We start from the raw sequence: 23617 nt of genomic DNA on the forward strand, positions 1-23617 counted from the left end.
AGACAAAAGTAAAGATATATATTATAATTGTTGAGAAAAAGGATATTAGTCTTCAGTGTCACAAAAAGTAAAAATGAACAAAGAGACGCGTTCCGAAGCAGAAGAAACAGAAAAGGACCCATTCCAGCAAATGAATTCAATGCAAGACAAGCAGAAAAAACAGCAAAAGAAAACATTACAGTGAAAAATGCAAAACAAGAAAATCCAAAAAAAGAGAAAAATTTGACCTTTGTAACTTGTTTGAAATTTCATTTTAATTTTAGTTTACAAGTATACACCAACACGTAAGTGTATCCATGTCTTGATTTGTTATTGTAGTAATTATAATGGACACAGTCACACATATTTTATAGGAGGGAGACTTAAGTTTTGCACTAGAGAAAAAACCAAACACGGTGGTGGTTGCTGCTGCCGCCGCTGCAATCTTGCTGATACTCAGTGTCATATAATGTTTGGATATTGGTGTAGGTTTCTTTCTCTTTGGTTTCCCCTGAAGATGCATCAGAAATCTCACGTACTTCTTTCTATTGCTTATTCATCGTTTTCATCCCCTGATGCTGTCTCCTTTCTTGTTGTTTTATGTAATGCTTGTTGTTCTTATTGCCATTGTAAAAGGGTCTATATATTTCCTTCTGTTTCCTTTTAAAAACACGATGTTCTGAAGTAATAAAAAAGAAGGAGAAGGTGGTGCCGGCAAAAAAGTTTGCGAGGATAAGAAATCACCAAAAAGTAAAATCCAAGCTCAAGTCATTCTCTGGAAAAGAAGATACAAACCAGAGCAAACCACAGCAAGAATTTCCAATTAAAGTCAACATTAACAATTTTTTTTTCAAGTTCAGCTTCTTTCTACGTACAATAGGACTTGTAACAAATTAGCATCAATAATTGCAGAAGCTCCTGACATGGTATCTCAAGAACATGAGCTTTCCAAAATCACATTCTAATGAACTAGTCAGCTACAAGTAAGACCTTGTTATTCACATTGCCATGCCGGTTGAGGTTCATCTATCTCATATCGGCCATGGTAGCCGGATTAGGGGTTGTTCTTTTTGTTGTTGTTACGACTCTATGGTCTTAAATAATTTATTTCGTTAGAATAAAAATGTGAACATTTAAAATGAACTTAAAGTATTGTGAACTAAATTCCAAATAATCCTAAAAGTTTTTTTCACAAGCCCAAAAGTACTGATGTACCAGTAGTCCTTAGTAGGTTGATGTATCAACAGTCTTGGTGTATCACTATGATATAATCGAGATCGTCATTAAATGAATTCGCACAAATTCCAAAATAGTGTTTAAGTCCAAAAGTTAGTGATCACTTTGTAATTCCAATGGATAATTTAAATAAATGATTCGCTTGAAATTATATATGAACACAACAGTAAATAATTCCATTAACCAAACTTAAAATAGGAATGAATAATTCCGTTTACCTCGGGCTTTTAAACAAAACTAAGACACAGTAAAATGACCATGACGTGGGTTACAAATTAGCTTCCGTAACATTCTAAGTTAGTAAATGAGGCTAGACCTTGAACTCAGGTATCATTAAACAACTTATTTACAACTTACAAATATATATATATATATATATATATATATATATATATATATATATATATATATATATATATATACGAACTTTAGGACAGTCATTATTGCGACTGTATAGTGGCTTCTAAACGGATTACTGATAGGAATGTAAAAAGACACGATGAAGTGGTAAAACAAAATAAATGACAAGCTTACATATTGTATCGTCATTTACTGGCTTGAATAAATGTATTCAAAGAGATGTAACTCCAAAATTGACGGGATTGTTGAGATTATCAAAGACGATGAACTACATTACATCCGATGCTTGGAAATATAGACACACCCGTGATAATATGGCGCCCGTATTACCAATGAAACTCTCGTTTGATTCAAAACGCCAACAAGTTGACGGTGTTTGGAACACCTGGCCACAATCAGGTTAGAAATTAAAAATTAATGAATAAAAGTACAAATTTTTTGGCATCTTCTATATCCTTTATGCCGTTTGTTTTTTTTTAAATCGGGACAATTCTAGCCTATGTTAACCAAAGCTGACAAATACAAGTCAGGAAATATTAAATACGGGTTGCGTTGCACGAAGAATACACTTCGGTTGTAATCGATGAATGAGCAAAACCTAACTAATAACCGGTATTAAATCGCATGCAAAAACCTACGTTTCAGCTTGCGAATAGATGCTTTGCAGACGTCAGTTCAAAACTTTTCTTTGAAAATAAATCAAATTTGATGACCTTCATATTGGAAGAATTGTCACTCGTTGCCCCTTATCAGGCACTACTCAACAACAAAGTCTCCAAAAGAAAGTTTGCATTTGCCTTACGAACAGAATGTCAAGTGTGAATAAACAGTTAATGGCAGCACCAACTAATGCATATAAAATCCCCATGTTCAACCGGCCGCATCTTTTTTCCCACTGGGTCCACGTAGGGTATTGGGATGTAGGGGAACTTAACATAGATGGGTCATTATCGGAACTTTTGAGTCACTAAGGGAAGTTTGGAATCACTACGGGATGCAGTTCAGTGTTAGTCCGAAGAAACGAGTTAATTTTTTCCCAAATAAATGCAGTAAACGTTTTATAATAAACTCAGTTTCATTTTTCTCGCTAGGGCTTAATAATAAAAAGAATAAATTACACGAAACAAAGTAATTGAATTTATACTGTATTCCAAAATAAATACACAACCATAGATTCATCAGTATACAACAACAATATTAACGCGCACATATTACGGACCAGCGACCTTTGAACTTTGTCGCGAGCTCGACATATTTCAAAAAAAGTCTTGTTTTGGTCTGCTTAAAACTGAAATTTATAGTCATATTGTGAATACATGCGCACTGAAACCGCTTTTCCAGCTGGTCAGTAATGGATGGATTTTGTTTGTCTGAAAAACAAGTATTCATCACACACACACACACACACACACACACACACACACACACACACAATTCATAGATTATGCACTTTTGTTCTGAGAAAAAAATGCCAGTATGTTAAAGTTATAAAGTCTCCTGGTTTTATTTCACCTAAGTTTACATCATTCATGAATGAGAGGAAAAGATAAAGGTTCTATACAATGCAAGGTTCCAACAAGGGAAACGTGCATAATGTTAGAATGTTAAGCAAGACAGCAGATGTCGAGTTTATATGCTTCAAAAGTGGGGAGGGATTGTTCAGCCTGACCTGAAATTTGGCGCACTGGTCCATCTGAGTAAACCAGATCTCCACTGCCTTACGCTACAGTGAAGATCTGGTATTAATCGGATTGGCGCACTGGTCAGTTGTAAAGTCACGAGTTCGAGGTTTCTCCACCCTCGCGAATAGAGCAGATATAGTGCTTTCTCTTGTCGACATCTATTGGATTTCATGAGTTGCCTCTCTTAGTAGGTAATGCCAACTAACCAACAGCGTGTAACAGCGGCACATTGTATATCGGCCGTAAATGGTGGAGGCAACTGACTTCAAAGGGATACTTTGTAAGTTTTACATCGAAAATTATGACTATAGACCAGAGAGAAGCCATTACAGGTGTATTTGACTGAAAGGTATTTGTACCAACACGGACCAGCACTGGAAAATTGCTTATTTATGAGTCCATTCAAGCTGTGTTCTCACCTTGGCTCGATCATGTAGGAACTGTTCAAATTTGAACAACTTAATTTTTATCCAACGAAATTCACAGACCCAAATCACAGAAATATGTGTTCGATCCGCCGAGGTGTAGATAGGGTTAACATATCGGAACCATGGCTAGCGAAGATGGGGTCTCTCCTGCAAATTGTTTGTTTGTTCTTGCTCAGTACAATTCTAACCGACAGCTGAGTCAGCTGACCTAGCTGTAAACAGTTACGAAGATCAACCGTGGGTTAATATGCCATGGTCTGGTGTCCCATACCAAAAGGTTGATATTTTTCTCCTTATATTCAGGGCCTTGATGCATTGCAACTTGTAAAAACACCGCGATATTCATGAAAGATCTGTAAGTTTTGTCAAGCTGTACCTATTACATTATTTATCCATGTTGGACCTGCACGAAACTGCGATCACCGTAGACACAAGCCACATAATAAACCGGCAGATCATATTTAGGTTTCGCGCCGTTTTCATTAAACCATAGATTGAACGAACCGATTAGACCCTGATCTGACGGCGCATTATGCGACAAAAAAAAAATGATGCCCCCATAGTCACGAAACTGTGTCAGGTATTTGAATGTGTTCATAAAATTTAGTTTTGATCTTATAATACATTGTTCTAAAACAGGTTAGAATAGAATAAATTTGTTTTCTTTTTTTGCCATTGCTATTGTTTGCTCAAACAAATGAACGATATAGCATATCAAATGAATAAAACAATATCTAATTACAGTGCAGCTGTACAATTGTTATCTACTGTGTTTTTATATTCCTGTATGAATATTCCACATTCATTCAAACATATCTTTATCTCTTTTGTTGCAAATAACGACGTGGTATAAATCTTGTACACAAACCATTGCTTATAAATTAGATCTAAGTGCTTTGTTAAAAATCATTACGGGTTTCAGCATGTCTTACCGCCTGGAACAAGGTGGGACATTGAAATATAGTGTTTCCCATAACAGTAGCGTGCATATCTGAACCATTGATCGCTTCAAAACACCATTTAGTAGCACCGGTAGCGTAGGTTAACTGGTAATAATCAAAACCAGTCAATACTGATTAGGGTCAGGTTCAAGGTGTATTTATACTGGAAAAGGACACAGTCATAATAGCAATCCTAGCATATTTAGGCAGTCGGCTGTTTCGAAAGTCTTCGTTCATTAGTTTGCGAGTGCCCATAAAAGGATCAGCATTCTGGGGATAGCCACAAACAAAAGTCAAGAAATATTGTTCAAGAAAATACGAAGGCTTTGGACCATGGCACGAATTTAAAATTTAATGCACATTCTAATAGATTCAAAGCTGAGAGAGCTGATATAATATGACCAGGTATGTATGAAAACGAGTATTTACCTTTGATATACTCAGTACTGGTGTATTCTTGATTATGTGCGTATATTTGTGAGAAATAAATATTTGTATAGCAGTCAGACCAGTCAGTTTTAGGCAGCAACAATCATATATGACGAGAGAACGCGGAAATCTAAGGTTATGCTACCTGACTTTTATTTTCTACAAGCGTTTCAATAGCTGGTTGGTCGTATGGGTGGAGACGTTCCTTCTGTTGATTTGGGACAACAAGTAAAAAAAGAAAATAAAACGATCTTGTATATTTTGCTAAACATATCATTATTTTTTTTGAACATACAAATTTAAACCTGCAGCATGCTTGCTTCACTGTCTGTTCTTCATTTTGCTCAGCCAGCCCTCATGTCTTACGCATGTAGAAACTCTCACCTCATCGTCGAAGGTGTGGGGAGGGGTAAATACTAACTAAAATTCATAAATCTTGTGAGATAAAAAAAAAAACTTTTACTTTAAACTCAAACTATAAAATTAATAATTTAGTTTAAGATGAAACTTTCCAAAAGTGACAGGAGTATTCTATATCGATAAAGTAGAAAAAGTGGAAAATTTCATGTAGTTATCAACAATCACTCTGGAGATAAAACCTGACCAGAAGATCGTAGTAAATAAGAACATCCTAGTGCTCGTTTCATTTATACACAGTCCATTTCCTCTTCAACCACCACCACCCTGTTACACTCCTGATAGATCACAAGGGTAAAAAGCAGCGACGGGCATTTGGATTTTATTTCCAGCCATATTCCAAAGGTATAGCGCATATGGATTTTAATTCCAGCCATATTCCAAAGGTATAGAGTCTATAATAGTTGTGCAACATTTCGCATTCATCAGGGCAAGCACTCAAGCACAGTAGACGAACGTAAATGATCATTGCAGGAAAATGTTATCCAACTGTTAAAACTCATGTTAACACAACAAAGACAGAGTTTAGCGGCATAACGCACACGTGTATGAACGAATATGCGGAAAGGAAAGATCACATTGTTTCCGGTATGTGAAAAGCAGGGTAACACTTGTTTTGATGTAATTACTTGTATCTGCACCGCGTAAAATATCACAATATTGAACAAAGAGAATGAGAGACAAAGTGACAAACGCAAAGACACAGACGAAAAATATTGTTTCTTAGAAAATCTAAACTACATCTCTTGTTTCAGTTTTATTCATGGGTCATTTTAATAATTTATGATTTCGCATTCGCGACTCGTACCCGTGCAAGAAGGTATTTCCGTACTTGGTACACGACGTGGAATCATATATAGTATCGGACTACAGTTGCAACGGTTTATTGCTGTATCCAATTTACTTCTGGGGGAAAAATAAGACACTCTAGAGCGCTTTACAAGAAAGCTAACGATAGTCAATAAAATATTTATCAACATTAATACAAGAAGATCGTTGGAAAGTAAGATTGCAAACTATCTGCCTGTAACCGTTTGTTTGTCAGAGCCCTTGTGACGATGAGTCGGTCGCCCAAGTAGTTTCACAATATTTCATTGTAGAACTCACGGTGCTGTAACTTAATTTGTTGTTTTACACCTGATAGAGGTGAGACTGCCGTATAAACTCAACGGTTATGCTGAATTATGTGTGTACAATCGTACAGGCATCAGTCCGAGTTTCCTCTGACCCATGCCACCACATTTTTGATATTTGGACATTTATGTTGAGGTGTAGGCTCAGAATCAATTCTCTGTCGAAAAGTTGGAATTCGCCGACACCATTTGGTGTCGGCATGGGATAGCCGCTTACTAGCCGGCCTAGCAAACTTTAACGAACTTTCACCGAAATATACCTGCATGAAATCGATAGGAATATGATTTATTTTCTCAGATATTGCGAGTAGAGCATTTGTTATATCTTTAATCTGCTGAGAGACTAGCCTGAACAATAGCGTTGATGAAATTTGACCTGGAACTCGCCATTTGCATTCCGATTCACATGACTACACAAATCTCGCGACCTACATGTCAATGACATCAGAGTTCAAATAGTCACGTGATATCAACAATAAATCATTTCTAATGTTGCTGCAGGAAAAAAATGGAACATATAAATGAAAGTCACGTACTATTTACAGAAAAATGAAAGAACATAAACTTCTAAAAATATTTATTCTGAAAACAACGACCAGAAATCTGTAAATGTTGAGCAACTTGGAAAGAACCATATTCAACAAGCGGAGAGCACATGTCAATGCGGTAGTCACGTGATACCAACAAAATGCATTGCCGACACGTGCTTAGAATTTGATGAATCTGGTTTTCTCCAACTTGCTGCGATACCGACAAAATAAATATGTTGGTAATTAAGTGTACATTATATTTATGTAAAATGATTACGTGACTTTTAATTAATATTTTCGAATTCTATGTACAACAATTTTCGAAATGGTATATTTTTGATATCACGTGAGTATTGGACCTCTGATGTCATTGACATGTAGGTTGCGAGATTTGTGTGGTCATGTGACTCGGAATCCGAATGGATAGTTCCAGGTCAAATTTCATCAACGCTGTAGTTACATCTCGTCTGTCAGCGGATTAAAGATATAAAGAATGCTATATTCGCTATTTTTGAGGAAATAGATCATATTCATATCGATTTCATGCAGGTATTTCTCGGTGAACGACCGTTTTAGTTTCCTAGGCCGGTTAGTAAGTGGCTACCCTATGCAGACACCAAATGGTGTCGGCGAATTCCAACTTGTCGATAGGGAATTGACTCTAACCCTACACCCCAACATAAATGTCTAAATATCAAAAAAGGGGTTACAAGGGTCACAGGAAACTCGGACTATACAGGTATGCTTTAATGTGTAGGATGAACCTAGTCACTATAATAAAAATCAGTGGCGTAATAACGGGGGGGGGGGACGGGGAGGTTTACCTGGGCGTCAGAGGTGTTGGGGCGCCAAAACCGGTTTGGGCCATCATTGTCGCCTGGGCGATATTTACCTTCAGTACGCCGCTGACAAAAAATACTAAGCACCATTTGTTTTGTATTAAAAATTCCAGTTCACCACTGATCAATCGAATTGTGAACTATGCGTGATTCGGTAAGCAGTAGCACCCGGAGCATATTACTGTTGATTCTTTTGTTGTTTCTGTTGCTGTTGTTGTTGCTGTTGTTTTTGAGTTTAACGACTTTTCAGAGCGCAAAACACTTATACATGGCGACAAGTAGAATTGGTGGAGGAAGAAAACCTAGGTAAAATCCACCGACCCATGGGAAGCTACTGGCAGCTTTTTCATATATCGACAGTGGTTGAGCTAGAGACTCAAACCCACGAGGACAGAGGTGAGATAGCAGTGATCGGACAATGCGAGCGCTTTAGACAACACGGCCACCCACGGTCCCTTCAACCTTTTGCCAAACATAGACTCTTCGATAGGTGTCGTTACATTGCTAAAACGTTGGATCTTCGCTAGCCAAGGTTCCAATGTGACAACCCTATCTACAGGATTATCATATCGGAACCTTGGCTAGCGAAGATGATAACGTCGTTGACTTTAATAAACTGTCGTGAAATTGTAACTGTAACAAATATTTTAATTTGATCACATTATGTGTGTGAGATTACACGTGAGGTTAAGAGCAGTCTACCTGTGGGTGGGTGGGTGGTGGATTTTTTTTATTATGTCGCTTTAACAATTTTTCAGTCATATCGTTACGATGTCTGCAGTGTGGCAGCTTATAGTGATGTCTAGCACTGGTGCATCATCTCGCAAACATGTAGCATGATGTCCCACCCAGTCACATTATCATTACACCAGGCCGACCAGACCTAACATTAACCGCTTCATATTGAGCACCAAGCGCGAGGAAGCTGCTGGTACCATTGCCATAAGTCTTTGGTATGACTCGGCCGGGGTTTGAACCCGCGACCTCCTCATCCTTGTTGATCACATCATAATATTTTTTTAAATGTCTATTTTACGGTCAATGCGAAACAACTGAGTAGGAATGTTTATCTACCCTTTGGCGAATTTTCAAATAACCTACCATTCGATTACCTGGATGGGCTCCACGCAAATGTTTCGTATGGTACGCTTGTCCATTTTATCATGTAAAGATTATTACTACAATCTTCGCAAACCATCAGGGGATTCATACGAATGGAACCATAAACATTTTTTCTGTACGTGTGTGTCAAAGCAACTGAGAGTGGATCAGCTCCTTCTACATGGGACACCAGTTCACTGCAGGTTACCTAAACATCCTCACCTTCCATACAGCTGGGTAGACGTCAAAAGTGAGGTTAAAAGCAGAGTTTTAAAACCACATAGTAGGGCTATAAAAAGCTGGAACAACATGTTACATGGATTAATAAGGTGTGATTGATGAAACACATGGATTATTATTATTATTATTATTATTATTCTCATGTATCAAATAAGGTTTGAAGAAAGCATGTGTCAGCTGATTTGTCTTGGCAGACCGCCAATTAACATTTATCAGTGATCAATTAAATCAGGTGTCAGTCACTGTGTCAAGTAGCAAACTTGCTCAACCAGCAAGGCATATACCAATTAGGAGAAACGCGCCCTGGTAGGAGCTAAATTCAAGCTGAATACAACTGAAAAATTCAACCAATCTGAAATCACAACGCGGATCATCCCATGCGGTCATTTACATGCAAATGGTCATTTTAGGCCTAGGGACTTTGATGAAGGAAAGATTGCCCTCTCAACTGAAAGTTTCCTTACTTGGTGACAAATCGAATTTGCGCACTCTTTCAATGCACTTGGACAACCTGTGGCAAAAGTATGCATAATTGAATTATCCACAAGAAGTCTTGAATTGCGATTTAAACTCAGAATATAAATTCATTTTTGTTCATACTTTTGTCTATTTTTGTTTCATATAACATACGAACAAAAATGCCAAATAATTTTTTTAACATTGGAAACTACAAAACACCTTATCGACCGTGTATTCAGTAAGTGACCACAAATTTCAGTTTTTAATTTCCGATTTTACTATAAAAAGTTTTCTTTTATTATGCCTTTATATCCTTTACTTTGATCGACCGCTTAGGTGGCCTTAGTGATAAGTGCATCCCCCTCTGATGCGGGAGGTCGAACACCAGCCGAATCATACCAAAGACTTCTAACAATGGTACTAACAGTTACCTCGCTTGGCGCTCAGCACGTCGATTTAAATTATTTTCGTACCACAAAAACGTTCAAATATAACTATAAATGTAGTTTTACATACACTTCAATGTTTCCTATAAAAATTAAAATTAGAAAGGAAAAGGATAAGGAGAAAAGAACGAGATCAGAAGAAGATCTTACTCACTGTTGTTGACATTTGGCGCGGTCTCGTAGTGTGGTTGTGTTTTACGTCATCATCTTTAGTGTTAACAATACGGCATATAATTATGCAAATTTCCGTCACCGCAATTATGTTTGTTATTCGTTCGGGATTTGCCGATCACTGCCGAGCGGAATTTCAATATGGAGACGATAGATTTGTTCCTCTACGTACGAAGATTTCAGAGAGCTCGTATTTCATAACGAAAACCTCTACGTATTTGACATTACCCCAGAATTGCCTTTTAGATAGTATTTAATCAGGTGATATACATAAATGTCCCAACATTTTTGCAAGCAAATTCACCCTCAGCTGCACTATTGTGCCTTTAAGAGGTTAGTGTTCAGACTTGTCGACATGGTGTCAGGATAATGCGACTGTGTAGGACATGATGCTACATGTCTGCGGCATGGTGTCTCAGTGCTGGACATCACAATGAACTGTCACACTGCAGACACTTTGACGATATGACTGGAAAAATTGTTAAAGCTAATTTAAAAATCCAAATCTCACAAACACCCCCCCCCCCCGTTACTTTGAAGTGATATAAAGAAAGAGAAAATTAAATGAAAGCTACATAAGGATAACTGGACTGTGTTAAGTTTACAGTCACTATTTTTTTAATACAGATGCAGTTTTGCGCCATTTGTTTACTAATACACGTGTATATGTTTCCTTCAAGAAATCAATCTACATACCCTGAATTATTAGTGTTGCAGAAGTACTAGGGTTACCAAGAGTCGAGCTAGGTTATTAAAAGAAATGACTTAACTTACATTAAATGACATAGCAGCGGGAATGCAGCTCCTTTCCAAAGAGAGTAAAATGGTTATTTTCAACAATTTATAAATTATACTTTCAGATACAACCCATGGAGAAAACGTGTGTAAATGGACTTGCCAAAAGGGAACGAATAAGGAGTTTATATGCCTTAACTTAGCAACGAAATAAATTTACGTTAATATATTAGGGGGAGAAAAAAAAAAACATGAGAATCATCCCAGAATTAAACACAAATATTGTACCATTTCCAGCAGCTTCAACTACGGAGGTGGGGACAACCACAGCATCACCACCAAGAGTACACATGAATGCAAAATGATGGGGAATAGTTTAAAGTCAAATCATATAAACGGATTGAATGACGAAAATTAATAACAAACATTAAAGCATTAAGTTATTGGGCAGCAATATGGAAGGACTGGTACACATTTTAATTGAGAAGCCTCAGTCTGTAGCAGTTGAAGGATTCGACAACGAAAGAGCTCTTCTTGATCAACCGATATCATTTGGTATCTCTCTCTCTCTCTCTCTCTCTCTCTCTCTCTCTCTCTCTCTCCACTTATTGCATATCTCCACAGCTCCTTGCAACACAATAAACAGAATATAAAAGGAAGGGTACATCGGCCATCTGAGTGGTGGACAAAAATGATGGCTAAAGAATAACGTGAAAAGACCCGACAAATTTTCACACAGGGGTGGAGGTGGTGGTGGCAATATCCACTAACTTTGTCTTTTGATTATGAGCAAACGCTATTTGGCGACAAGACCTTATGCACGGATACTTTGTGAAAAATTATTTATTTACAGGTGTCTGAGTCCTTCTGACTGCTAGATACAATTTTGGGTGAGATTGAAGGTGTGGATTTTGTTGGGGGTGCTATCACATTCTTACATACACCCACTTCCAGCTTACACCTCGGTTTTGCGCATAAACAAGTGCACAGTGTATTGACTTTGTGCAACTTATGTGGATACGTTAATAGGACTACTTTTCGATTGTTACGTGCAAGCCTGCATGGCTAAGTGAGTTAGAGTATTGCCCTAAATTTAATATTTATGCAGGGCCTAATCAGGTCAAGAGTTGAAGAGCGGGAGGGGGTTTCAAAAATTTAAAAAGAGCCCTGACTTTCCTTGGAAGAGCACCAAAACTAAAGTCTGTGCGTCTGTTTACGCAAAATGTGCATAATACCCAATAAAAGCGTACAACAATAAAACGATGGTCAAATATCAAGTGATAAGTGACTGTACGTTTGTGTGTGTCTGTGTGTACTTTTGTTTTAGCAGGGTGGGGGGTCGGAAACTCAGGATACCCCAACCTCCAATCCGGCTCTGTTGTGAATATGGCGGTTATCGATTCGAGCCCACAGACCACACGACGGTGATTTGTCATTCCTAACTGAAGTTTGTGTTCCAAACTGCACAAGAAGGTAAATAAAACAACCAGAGGCTGTCTTAGACCTGCGTGGCCCCATGTATAAAAGTGTATAATATAGTTGTAGCCAGGTATTTTGGCCTCTGTATTTAGTGAAGTATGCAAGGTTTATCTTGACTGTTTATATCCTTCCCGTATGCTGATCTGGGGACATTGAATGGACATTTATTCCATCAAAGGCAAACATCTGATTAACCCTGTGTAACATTATAGATGTCATATAATGGAGGTCAGGGTGTATTTGTCTTGCTTAGAAAAGCTAATGAAAGCAACAAATGTAAACCTATAAACGGAAAAAAATGCTTTGTATTAATTGGAATCATTCATAGCCCACTAGTGACACGATTTAATTAATCGGTTTTGAATTGTCAGATGTTTATGAGCAAATTGGAAGTCAACTTCAAACTTCAGATTGAAAGTTCCAATTTTAACAAGCAAATTCGATTAAATTTTGTTCTCCGCACACACTGGTGAGGTAAAAACAAATCATGGTAATAAAATATTACCATGCTCTTAAAGACAGTTGTAAAGCTACTGTACAAACATCGAAGGTAACAAAGTAACATTGACATTTTTCAAAGGCATTTGAAGAAATGTGCAGAAAAAAGGGTTAGAAAGTTTATTAGTGACATTGACATTAAATATGAAACATTATTATATGCTCATTTTTTTCTCCCTTAACTTTACATTGTTAGAATCGTTCAGTATTGTACAATATTTCACACCTTCAAATTGCACTCACGTGCAGGACACGTGTGCCCAATAGTGTATTAGGAACTACTTTGTAAACAAATCATGTACACACGTGTAGCAGACGCTTTACGTTTTGGTTGATTAAATTTGTTTCTGAATGAACTAAAACAGATGTTTTGTGGACTGCCACACACCAGCTGCTTTGCTACATTCCGCGTTTGATACAGTATTTCGGATTTTGGTGATAGACGCCATATTTCATAAAATTGCTGGGTACCTACAAATAACATGCAAGTGACAAGGCATACAATGTCTTTTTTAGCTGGTAATAAGGCTGGCAAAAAATATACTCACAGTTTTATATCTTGAATTTCCTCAAAATGTACTTTCGTAGTTCTGCAAATCCGAATTACATGAGCCATGTCATGGGTTCTCAACCTTGATTACGCATTTCGAAATTGTACTGTAATTTCGACTATATTCCAAGTGCAATAACATCCTCCTTAATGCACTCAAAATGAAGTACACATTGTATTCCATAGCGTCTTTTTGATAATTGAAATTGAATGACTTCATATTTTGCCCATATCATGATTTCAAATATTGAATGGCAGAACAGAAACACACTTGCAGATGTCAACACGCTGCTCCGTCACCGCTGAAATCTAATGTACTTCGTGTAGAATTGGTACATAAATCCAGTCCATGATCACGAAATTTCGTAGAAACGATAAAAATACCAAAATCTATTCATTCCAGATCGAATGGAAAAGTTGTTGCAATGCACATTCATTTACAATATGACTCCAAATTTCAATTTTAAGTAGACCAAAACGCCATTTTCATTTGAAAGTTATGTCTAGCGTGCGACTAAGTTCAAATTTATCTGGGCGGAGTTAATTGGGCTTTAATAATGTTATTGTGTGTAATGATGAATCTGCGCTTGTGTATTTAGTTTGGAATACGGCAAACATTCAGTTACTTTGTTTCGTGTAGTGTATTTTTGTTTACATAATTAAACCTTAGGTAGAATAAAAAAATTGAGTATATAATAAAAAGGTTACTGCATTTGTATGGGGAAATATGAAATAGTTTTGTCGTATGGATATACTGCACTCCCAAGGTCGTGCAGTATTTCCATCCAAAAAAACTCGTTCATATTTTCCAATACAAATACAGTAACATATAACTATAATACGCGTATTGCTGTTTATCTATGTACCTCTAACAGCCTTCACGACAGAATGCAGAAACAGAAATATTAAATACGGACCTATATCCTTGACGGCAAACGTGCAATGCAACAAATATCCTGGTTACGATACATAAATATGCAAAACTTCATCCGTTTGTCTTAAACAGTTTTTAAGCTAAAAACTGAATGAAGAATGTGACTGAAACCTAAAATATTGAATTGCAACCTTGACCTCGAATATAAGGCTACCATTTAGGTATGTGGCACGCCTTTCAGTGATGGTATAGTTATACTAAACCTTGTCTCTTCATTTCAAATGGCTCCAAAATTATAGAATGGAACAAACATTGTAATGGAAAGTTTCAACATGCTGCACCACTACATTGACCTTGAAGAAAGAATCCCCACTGTTCCCCGCGCTAATGTAGAAACATATGTAGGTCAGTGAATCTGAATGTCTTCCAGCTTTAAAGCTGCCTCCCTTAATTTCAAAAGGCTCTTAAATTAAAGAATGGAATGGAACGATAACCTTGACATTCAAAATAGAACCCCAATATTACACTTGACATGCCTTCATCTAACAATGATATGTACGTATACCCAGATACATTCCTTAATCTGAAACGGCTGCAACATTTAGAGTCGAAAGGAAACTGTGACCGAAAATTCAGATATTTAAGTAGTGTCCTTGACCTTGAAAATATGAACCATATTGTTGCAGACGATATACACTATTGTGAGTTTGGGGTATAAAAAGTCTCGCCCATCTTAGAAGGATCTGATGTTATTTAGCAGACAGTCTGATTTAATCAGAATGTAAAGCGAAGGAGAAATCAGATTGAAATCTCGAAATATCGAGCCATTCTTAACCTTGAAGATAGGACCCCCAATGTTATACGAGGCACCTTTTATGATGATGTATTATGATACCAAGTTTTATCCCGAATCACAAACGACTTTCAAGTTATGCACCGGAAACGAAAGTGTGACAGACGTACAGAATCCAAGATATACGTCTCTTCTTTTTTTGTTGTTGTTTTTTTTAGGTGGGGTTTGGGGGTTGGAAGGGGGTAGTGATGGGGCGGCAAAAAAGCAAGGAACCGAAGAGAATGAGAAATAAAAGTCTTTTTAATATGACCGTATATGACCCCATGAAGAACGTGAGAGTAGGGAAAATTTTACAACAAAAATTTGGATTTCAAAAAGCAATAAAACAACAACAATATTTCATCTAAGTGCTGTATTCAAGTGATTCTCATATAAATGTAGGTGAATTTAAGATTTTCTGGCAACTGTCAGCGACTCAACTTTTCGATCATATTTACGATTAACTAATTTCTGATGTGGCTACTTCCTTTCTATTAAAATAGAGTGTGATGGAGATTTAAGTAGAACATACGGATTTCACTATTGTTTTTGTTAAACATTTGCATATGACATACATAGTACACTGATATACCCCTAACGCTAAGAATGAAAAGGCACGGAAAGAATGAATGAATGAACGAATGGATGGATGAATGAATGAATGAATCAATCAATCATGTGTTGATTAATATGGTTTAATATTCTACGATGCTTCAAAAAGGATATAGAGTTTTGAGAGACTCCAAGGTCCTTGAGTTAATATTTTCTTACAAGATGGATCATTTTAATACAAGAAACTTTTAATAACTACATATATGAATTTTATGAATCATACGTTAAGATAATGAACAGCGTGAAATCATATTAATATAAATGTGTACCCCGTGCCCTCTATATTTCTAAAAGCTCATCTATTTATTGTTAAAAAAATATGGGTCAGCACCATAGCAGCATATAGATTTGCTCGCCGGAAGAGCGTTGCATCATGGGTAAATTAGGGGACGTAACAACCCTTATCGAACTGGCCTGTGATTCCATTGTCAAATTTGATCCAATTACATTCGGCTGCTTGTGAAAAGAAATCGATCGTGTTTTTTTTATTTTTAGAAAATGTTTTCAGTAACAACAGCGATATTTGAGGGCCAATAGGCATAATTGGTAAAGACATTAAAGCCCTTCGTTCCTTGAGGGCCAATCGGCATCGTTGGTAAAGATCGAAAAAGCCCTTCGTTCCTTGAGGGCCAATCGGCATCATTGGTAAAGACCTGAAAGCCCTTCGTTCCTTGAGAACCAATCTGCAGCATTGGTTAAAACCTGAAAGCCCTTCGTTCCAGGGTGATAACTGCAAAATTTGGTTGCCGTTTGTCAAGTGGATTTTGAGAAATTCCAAATAGTTTACATTGAAGGACGACGACTGATCTGACATATTTTGCTCGAACGAGTTAATGTCTTTCTACCTTTATCTCATGTGAATAAAAACTGAAACGAGTGTTAACGTTGAATGTTCCATAAACATGTGCTTAATGCTTAAGGGCTTTTAAAAAAAAGATAAAAATTCGCACAACATGTGCACAAACACTTTGACAATTTGCATTATGGATTCAGCATCTAGGTATAGATAAATCTGGTCCAGGGAATCTGTTTCAGGTTGAGGCATCTGTATATTTTGAATGAAAATGAAGTAAAACCGCTTAACTTATCATTCATTACCCACCTACCCAACCGTAAATAATTCTCCTTAGATGTCTAACTCAGATTTTTGATAAAGAAAAAGAGCAAAAGGAGCGTGGACTATGACCATCTACTGAGTGGGAGGAGTTCCATGTGGGTCATGGATATATTACCCCTTTGAGATCACATTTGTAAAAAAAAATGTACACTTTTTAAGGTAATTCAAACAAGATTATTTGCCTTTTGTCTCCAGAGAGCTAATCCATGTGTGCGATACAAGTGAACTAAGTTTTCGATTGTGCTGTTGGAAAGGAAAATTTACAATTGACAGATAAAGACAGTATTTATTGCTTGTTAGACTACCAACAGTTTTAAAAAATATATAAAAGGATTTCACTCTCTTTGCTCTCCTTGGATACGACGCCTTGGTCTTAAGAGCTGTATTGACAGGATTTTCTGTAATAAATAACATGTTCATTAGCTCTGTACAGAATGATAAGAAATGAGCAATGCTCCAAACGAAATTCAAAATCGAACGTTAGTAGACCTGTACATTGTCTAGTTACAAAGAGTAAATGGAAAATCTATCTCACCCTCTTATATTCCGTACTCTTCCGAGATACTAAAAAACAAAATACGTTTCGCTCTCGCAGAGATAACACGCACACCCTTTCTATCAAAATAAAATAAAAAAGCCTAGTAAAAGCCTATCTAGCCCCTGGTCTGGAAAAAATGCACGAAAAATACGTACTTATTTTCTTACACTTCGTACATATCTATTTTTGGAAATTGTGTGTATGCCCTTATAAAAGAAGAGGAAAACAAACAATGAAGTGCTTTCATATCTCTAAACCAGTTAAAATGGAAAATCCCAAGGCATGAATTTTCACATACATTTAACCGTATTGTCTTTCAAGTGATCCGAGATTATCCTTTATCCGATAGAAATATGACTTCAGTAGAGAGGTGGGATGATATGAGACCCCATGGTTTAAAGTGAAGATTAGAAATGACAGCACCTAAAACAACATAGGTTCGACAACATGAGAGAGAGAGAGAGAGAGAGAGAGAGAGAGAGAGCAAACGAATGACATTTGAATGCACGCATCCCCCACCTGTCTTCTAAGGCAAGTATAATCGCTTCTACGTGCTACATGTTATACGGTGAATCCAAAAAGACGTACAGAGCTTTACTGTTTAAGGTTAGACAAGCAGAGACACTGGCAATCAATCATTTAGTTATCGCCCAATGCTGATAACGTATAAATATATCTGGAAGCGACGTCGAGCGTTGTTTGTAATCATACGTTCAGGGTATCAGCTCAACGTTCATGGACATCCAACAGCAGGCGGCTCACTCGTACACTCTATACTTAATCTCGTCCCCGTTTACACGTTGGACAGGCCTAGTTCTGTGAGATAACAAAATAGAAAGCGCGGTTGCGGTCACTCAGAAGAATACCATGCATAGTTAAGTACATGTAAGTATGAGTCACAAAAAAACGAAGCCAAACATGTACAGGCTTGTTTTGTTCTTGTTTTAGTTTAGTATGATAATGCATTTAACTTGAGATATGCAAAGGCGAATGTTATAGTCACCCTAATGTAGACAATAATCTTCAAATAACTCCATAACTCGCTATTGTTTCTTAGCCAAATAAATTTTGACACATTAACAATATAGAGTTACTTTTTATGTTTTACAGAATGCAGCACGCTTACCAACCACTGCCTATGTGCCAGGAACTTAGAGTATTTTTTGAACACAAAGGGCGTCCTGCAGTACATATCCACCGGAAAATGTTGGCACCGTCGAGTCCACAGGAACATCCGCCCTGGTCTTCACTCTCCCATCCAAGCATCCACAAAATTAATCCTTATAACAGCTGCCCTGGGGAAGTTTGAAGTCTTGAAGTACTTGCAGAAAAATGGTTGCAGCTTGGAGACCAAATCTGGGCTTTACGAGTTGAGACCACTTCATTTGTCTATTATCCATGGTCACTTCAACGTCTTCTGTTATCTTCTAACTCAACAGGTAATACTACTGATGACGATAATAGCAGTGATGGTGGTGGTAGTGATGGTGGTGGTAATGATGATGATATCGATAATGAAGACGATGACGGTGGTGGTAATGATGATATTCATTCGGGGCGTGAAAGCCATTACTTTCCAGAAATCAAAGTGCTAATTTACATGTTCAAGAAACTTAAAGCTTGACATTTACAGTTATATTATCTCATAAGAAGTCAATAAAATCATAATGATAAAGTATGTGTCTGTAAAACATAAATCACATCGACCATTATTTGACAATTTGTTGCTGTCATTCACTATGGCTGATTATGATTTATGGTGCCTGGTCATCTGATTAAATGTGTAATATATCAACAGGTTGACATCAATGCGGAGATCTATTGTCACGGCACGGCCTACTCGCCGCTTATGTTGGCCGTCATGTACGGACAAGTGGACATGGTGAGGTATCTTCTTATGACCAAGAACCTCGACCTTTCCTATCGAAACTCCGTAGAGCAGACGCCACTAATGTTCGCTGTGCAGAACAATTCAGTGGAAATGATAAATCTTCTACTAACAGCAGAGAAAAGTGTTTTCAGTTCCGAAACTGGAATGGAAGATGCTGACTGTGAACCGGAAGACGCAGACGAACGACGGATCCAAGCGCTTCAGCACCCTGGTGCTTTGTTGGAGGCACTCAAACAAGGTAATATAATCTCTCTCTCTCTCTCTCTCTCTCTCTCTCTCTCTCTCTCTCTCTCAATACTTTATGGATGCATTTCATGCGAATTTTCAGAAGGCATTTAAAATGTCCTGTAAAAACGGACCCAAAAGACCAGTTTTACAGGATCTTTTCCCATTGTGGCAGTAAAGTTATTAAAGAAACGGGGACTGGCAAATATATGATGAGCAGGTAGATTGACTTGGATGAAGATGGACGTAAAGGAATTGCTTACACGTGACGCTTAATTGCAAAATTAGGTAGTTGGTTTTCTCCCCTCTTTTGATATAAGAATTCACCAGTCTCAGCCCCTGTCCCAATCTGGAACCAGTTTATAGTTGATGTGTGTGTGTGTGTGTGTGTGTGTGTGTGTGTGTGTGTGTGTGTGTGAGAGAGAGAGAGAGAGAGAGAGAGAAAGAGAGAGAGAGAGAGAGAGAGAGAGAGAGAGAGAGAGAGGCGCGAGATATAAAAATAATGAGTTTCCTTACATATGTTCAGTCACAACGTCAGTTGTCATCATAGTCCTCTGTATCATAATTTATTCTTGTTATCGAATAGATCAAAAGACACTAGGTTCATCTATCAGCAGCATCCATACTCCACATGTTATCATTAGTGTTGAAACTTCTTGTAAAAGCTTGCAAATACATGAATAAGGATATTTTCGTTTTTTGTAGACAATGACTCAGCGTTGAAGATTCTTCTAGACAATGGATGCAGTCCTAACTTCAGCTTCCATGGGTATCATATAACAGCAACGGTCCTGCTTATAGCCGTGCTTAGAAACGCTGCAAAATGTCTGCAGCTGCTTCTGCAGTATGGCGCTAACACGTTTGTCCAGGTGTGTGGGATGACACCGATAGACTGGGCGTATTTACTTGGATTCAGTGATAGTATATCTGTACTGGAGGATCTTGGGTGCATAAATAGAACTCGTCTTTTGGTGAAAGGACATGGAAGCGTATTCCGTAATTCTTCGAGCATTAACGTGTGTGATAACTCTGAAAATGCAAACGACGAAGGCAACAAGCAGGTTGAGTACAAATGTGTCGAAAGCTATGACAATCAAAGTAATTTTGCCGGTGCTACTTGCATGAGTGATGCAGCCTTAACCATGGAAGAAAAAGAAAATGTAGTTTCTGAACACTCCATAAACGTGCAAAAATCTAAAGCAGTCAACTGTGACGGAAGACAAATCGCACGTTCATTATGGAGGCGTGGAGCATCTTTGGAGTCAAGTGGTACAAGTCAGGACCCTAAACGGGATAAAATGGATGAGAATCCTAACAGCGAAGAGGAGGAAATACAGTTTGATTTGAAAGGAACTTGCATGTCACCTATGGTAGCTATATGGAGTTTATCACAATGGATCAACGTTGATGGGGTTATCCGTCACTTGATTCATAATGGTCATGATGTCAATGCGCGTGACTGTTTTGGACGTACGCCACTGCATTTTGCAGTCGAGGAACAAAACATTCCGGCACTACGAACGCTTCTTCAACTTGGTGCTGATCAGGGCGCACGCGATATTTGCAACGCTACTCCGTTTTGGCACGCGGTATACTGGAATGCTGAGAGCGTGATACGGGAACTCGTGTTTGCAAATGTCACAATTGAGTGTTTTGCACACGAGAACGCTTACAAAATTGGCTTGTGCGACTACGAATTTGACGACATGAATAGAGTAAGCAGTGCAAAATTAAGGTCGCCTTTGTATTGTTCTATCAAACGAAAATATCCGCAGACGACAAAATTACTTCTGCTTGCTGGATATGATATAAAGTCGGAGGACATAGAGGAATTGTTATCAGTTGGGTCAGAAGATATAAGGGAGCTTTTACTTCAGCATACCCAGAACCCACGACATTTATCAGACTTATGTCGAAATTATTTGAGAAAAAGTTTAGGATTCAAGATTCATGAGCTTGTTGACCAAGTTGACCTACCTTTTAGGGTCAAGGACATTCTGCTTTGTCGGGATCTTTTTGACATCAAAATCGAACCGAAATTTTAAAACTGGCATATCAAAATTACAGTGTAAAAAGACCTGAATTTTCAAGATAACAGCGAAAGCTTCTTGATATGGACCCTAATATGCAAACAGTCATCTGAGCTGGTTGTTCACGCCTGCATTTTGGGTGCTATAAGATTTATTGGAAGCAATTTAAAGAATTTGTGGTTTTCTTTCAATACATTATATTGCATTGAATGTACATTGCATACAAATGTGCTGTTGTCGTTTAATTTTATTAATTAATTAATTTGTTTGTTTATTTATTTATCAAAATCTGTATAGATACTGCTCTGTATAACAGAACGATGCGTTTGTACTGCTGATCTAAAGAATATATGTGCACGTTTTTGTCTGTATAGAATATACATTTAGTGCACAAATCCTGTCTCATTTAATGTACGATTCGTCACTATTGTGACTAGTGCTACTATACTATTTTCATCCATTTAAGACGAAACGTATTCCATGAATTTATACTAACAACCGCGTTATGCAAAAATATATAAGCAGCATTAATACTAACGCAACTTGCAGCTCTTTCTGTCGAGATATACAAACCGAAAGTGCCTCCTGCCCTAAGAAGGGACCCATCATCCCCCACCAAAAAAAGAAAAAGAAAAGAAGGGAGATAAACTTTGACACTGACGACAGGTGGCTGCTTTAATACATGTCTTGACTACACAATTTGGTTTACTTGACATTAAAATATATTAGACACGTGATTGCTTAATACAGATGACCATTACAATAAGTTGATCAATACATTTCAATTGTAACTTACCGGGTAAGGTTTTATCTTTGGTAGAAAATGACGAGAGTTATTGATAAATGTACATATTTAACCGAATGACTTGTTTAAACTGAAAAGTACCGCTGCTAATAACAAAGACATTTTTGTACTTTAGCTTTAATATTTGGTTTTATTTAGTTTAGAATATACAAAATACAAGAACTTGATCGTGTGTTTGTAGTCTAGCATTTGAAAGTGACAACAACAAAAAAAGAAAACATGTTTTTCATCCAAAAAATATCAGGTCTCGTGCTCCGTAACAAGGCGCTCATGTTCGTAACTTATTTGCAATATCCTTTAGAACAGCCGAATTAAAGCACTTTAGACAAAGAATTATGACATTTGATGAATATTAACAACTCAAGCTCACAAGATTGTTTTAGCTTCAAGGAGAGAAAAAAAAAACACGAAAAGTAATCAGTTATAGAAACATTGGAAACTTGGCTAAAATAAATAGTTATTTCATTTTATTTCCATTTTGTATTGAGAACAGGAAAATTATATCTACGTAAACATACAAAACGATCATCATTTATGCTTTATTTTCTGTATTCGGTAAAAGTGTGGTCGGAATTGTGTTTGTTGGTGCAATGTAGTTAAAGTAAATACAACATTATTAGAAACATCTACGGGTCTTGTTTATTCTTCGGTCATGTCCCAGTTTCACCAAATTTCCTCTTCAAAGTGATCATGCGTATGATACATGTGAAAATATAGACGATAGAAAGTACATAATAACCATGTTTCTTCATTATTTTCTGCATCGTACATCCTTCTTCTTTTACCCCTTCCCCGCTTATATTATATGAATTGCCCCAAACTATAATAATTTGCATAATGATAATGCACTGATATGTACTTCCAAATCACAATTTCATATATTTTTCGTTATAAAATTATATTTAAAAAATCTGTTGATGAAAACAATTGAGATATTTACTTTCTTTGTATATTGGACGCTATTGATTATTTTTTCTTTACCAAGATAAGAGGTTCATCAATTTGAGGATGTAGTCCCTACATTGTTCTCAGTGATAAAA

The 23617-nt window shown here is 37.2% G+C and overlaps 1 protein-coding gene across 1 annotated transcript; it reads left to right on the plus strand.

The window, feature by feature from the left end:
* Nucleotides 1-4751: 4751 nt before the first annotated feature.
* Nucleotides 4752-23204, plus strand: LOC149795348 (uncharacterized). The gene is made up of 5 exons (XM_089965123.1): nucleotides 4752-5031; nucleotides 11252-11681; nucleotides 18737-19065; nucleotides 19425-19755; nucleotides 20448-23204. The coding sequence occupies exons 2-5, from the start codon at nucleotides 11582-11584 to the stop codon at nucleotides 21785-21787; spliced, it is 2100 nt and encodes a 699-aa protein (XP_089821249.1). The 5' UTR covers nucleotides 4752-5031; nucleotides 11252-11581; the 3' UTR covers nucleotides 21788-23204.
* Nucleotides 23205-23617: the final 413 nt, after the last annotated feature.

The sequence above is a fragment of the Sinohyriopsis cumingii genome, chromosome 7 (genome assembly GCF_028554795.1).
Source record: "Sinohyriopsis cumingii isolate HCF-2022 chromosome 7, ASM2855479v2, whole genome shotgun sequence".
Classification (NCBI taxonomy): Eukaryota; Metazoa; Mollusca; class Bivalvia; order Unionida; family Unionidae; genus Sinohyriopsis; species Sinohyriopsis cumingii.

Bases quoted from the DNA above. Each gene is read 5' to 3' on its own strand.
- LOC149795348 (XM_089965123.1), top strand. From the start codon at position 11,582: ATGGAAGGACTGGTACACATTTTAATTGAGAAGCCTCAGTCTGTAGCA. The intron at 11,682-18,736 runs GTATCTCTCTCT...TATGTTTTACAG, and splicing joins TGATCAACCGATATCATTTG to AATGCAGCACGCTTACCAAC. The intron at 19,756-20,447 runs GTAATATAATCT...CGTTTTTTGTAG, and splicing joins GTTGGAGGCACTCAAACAAG to ACAATGACTCAGCGTTGAAG.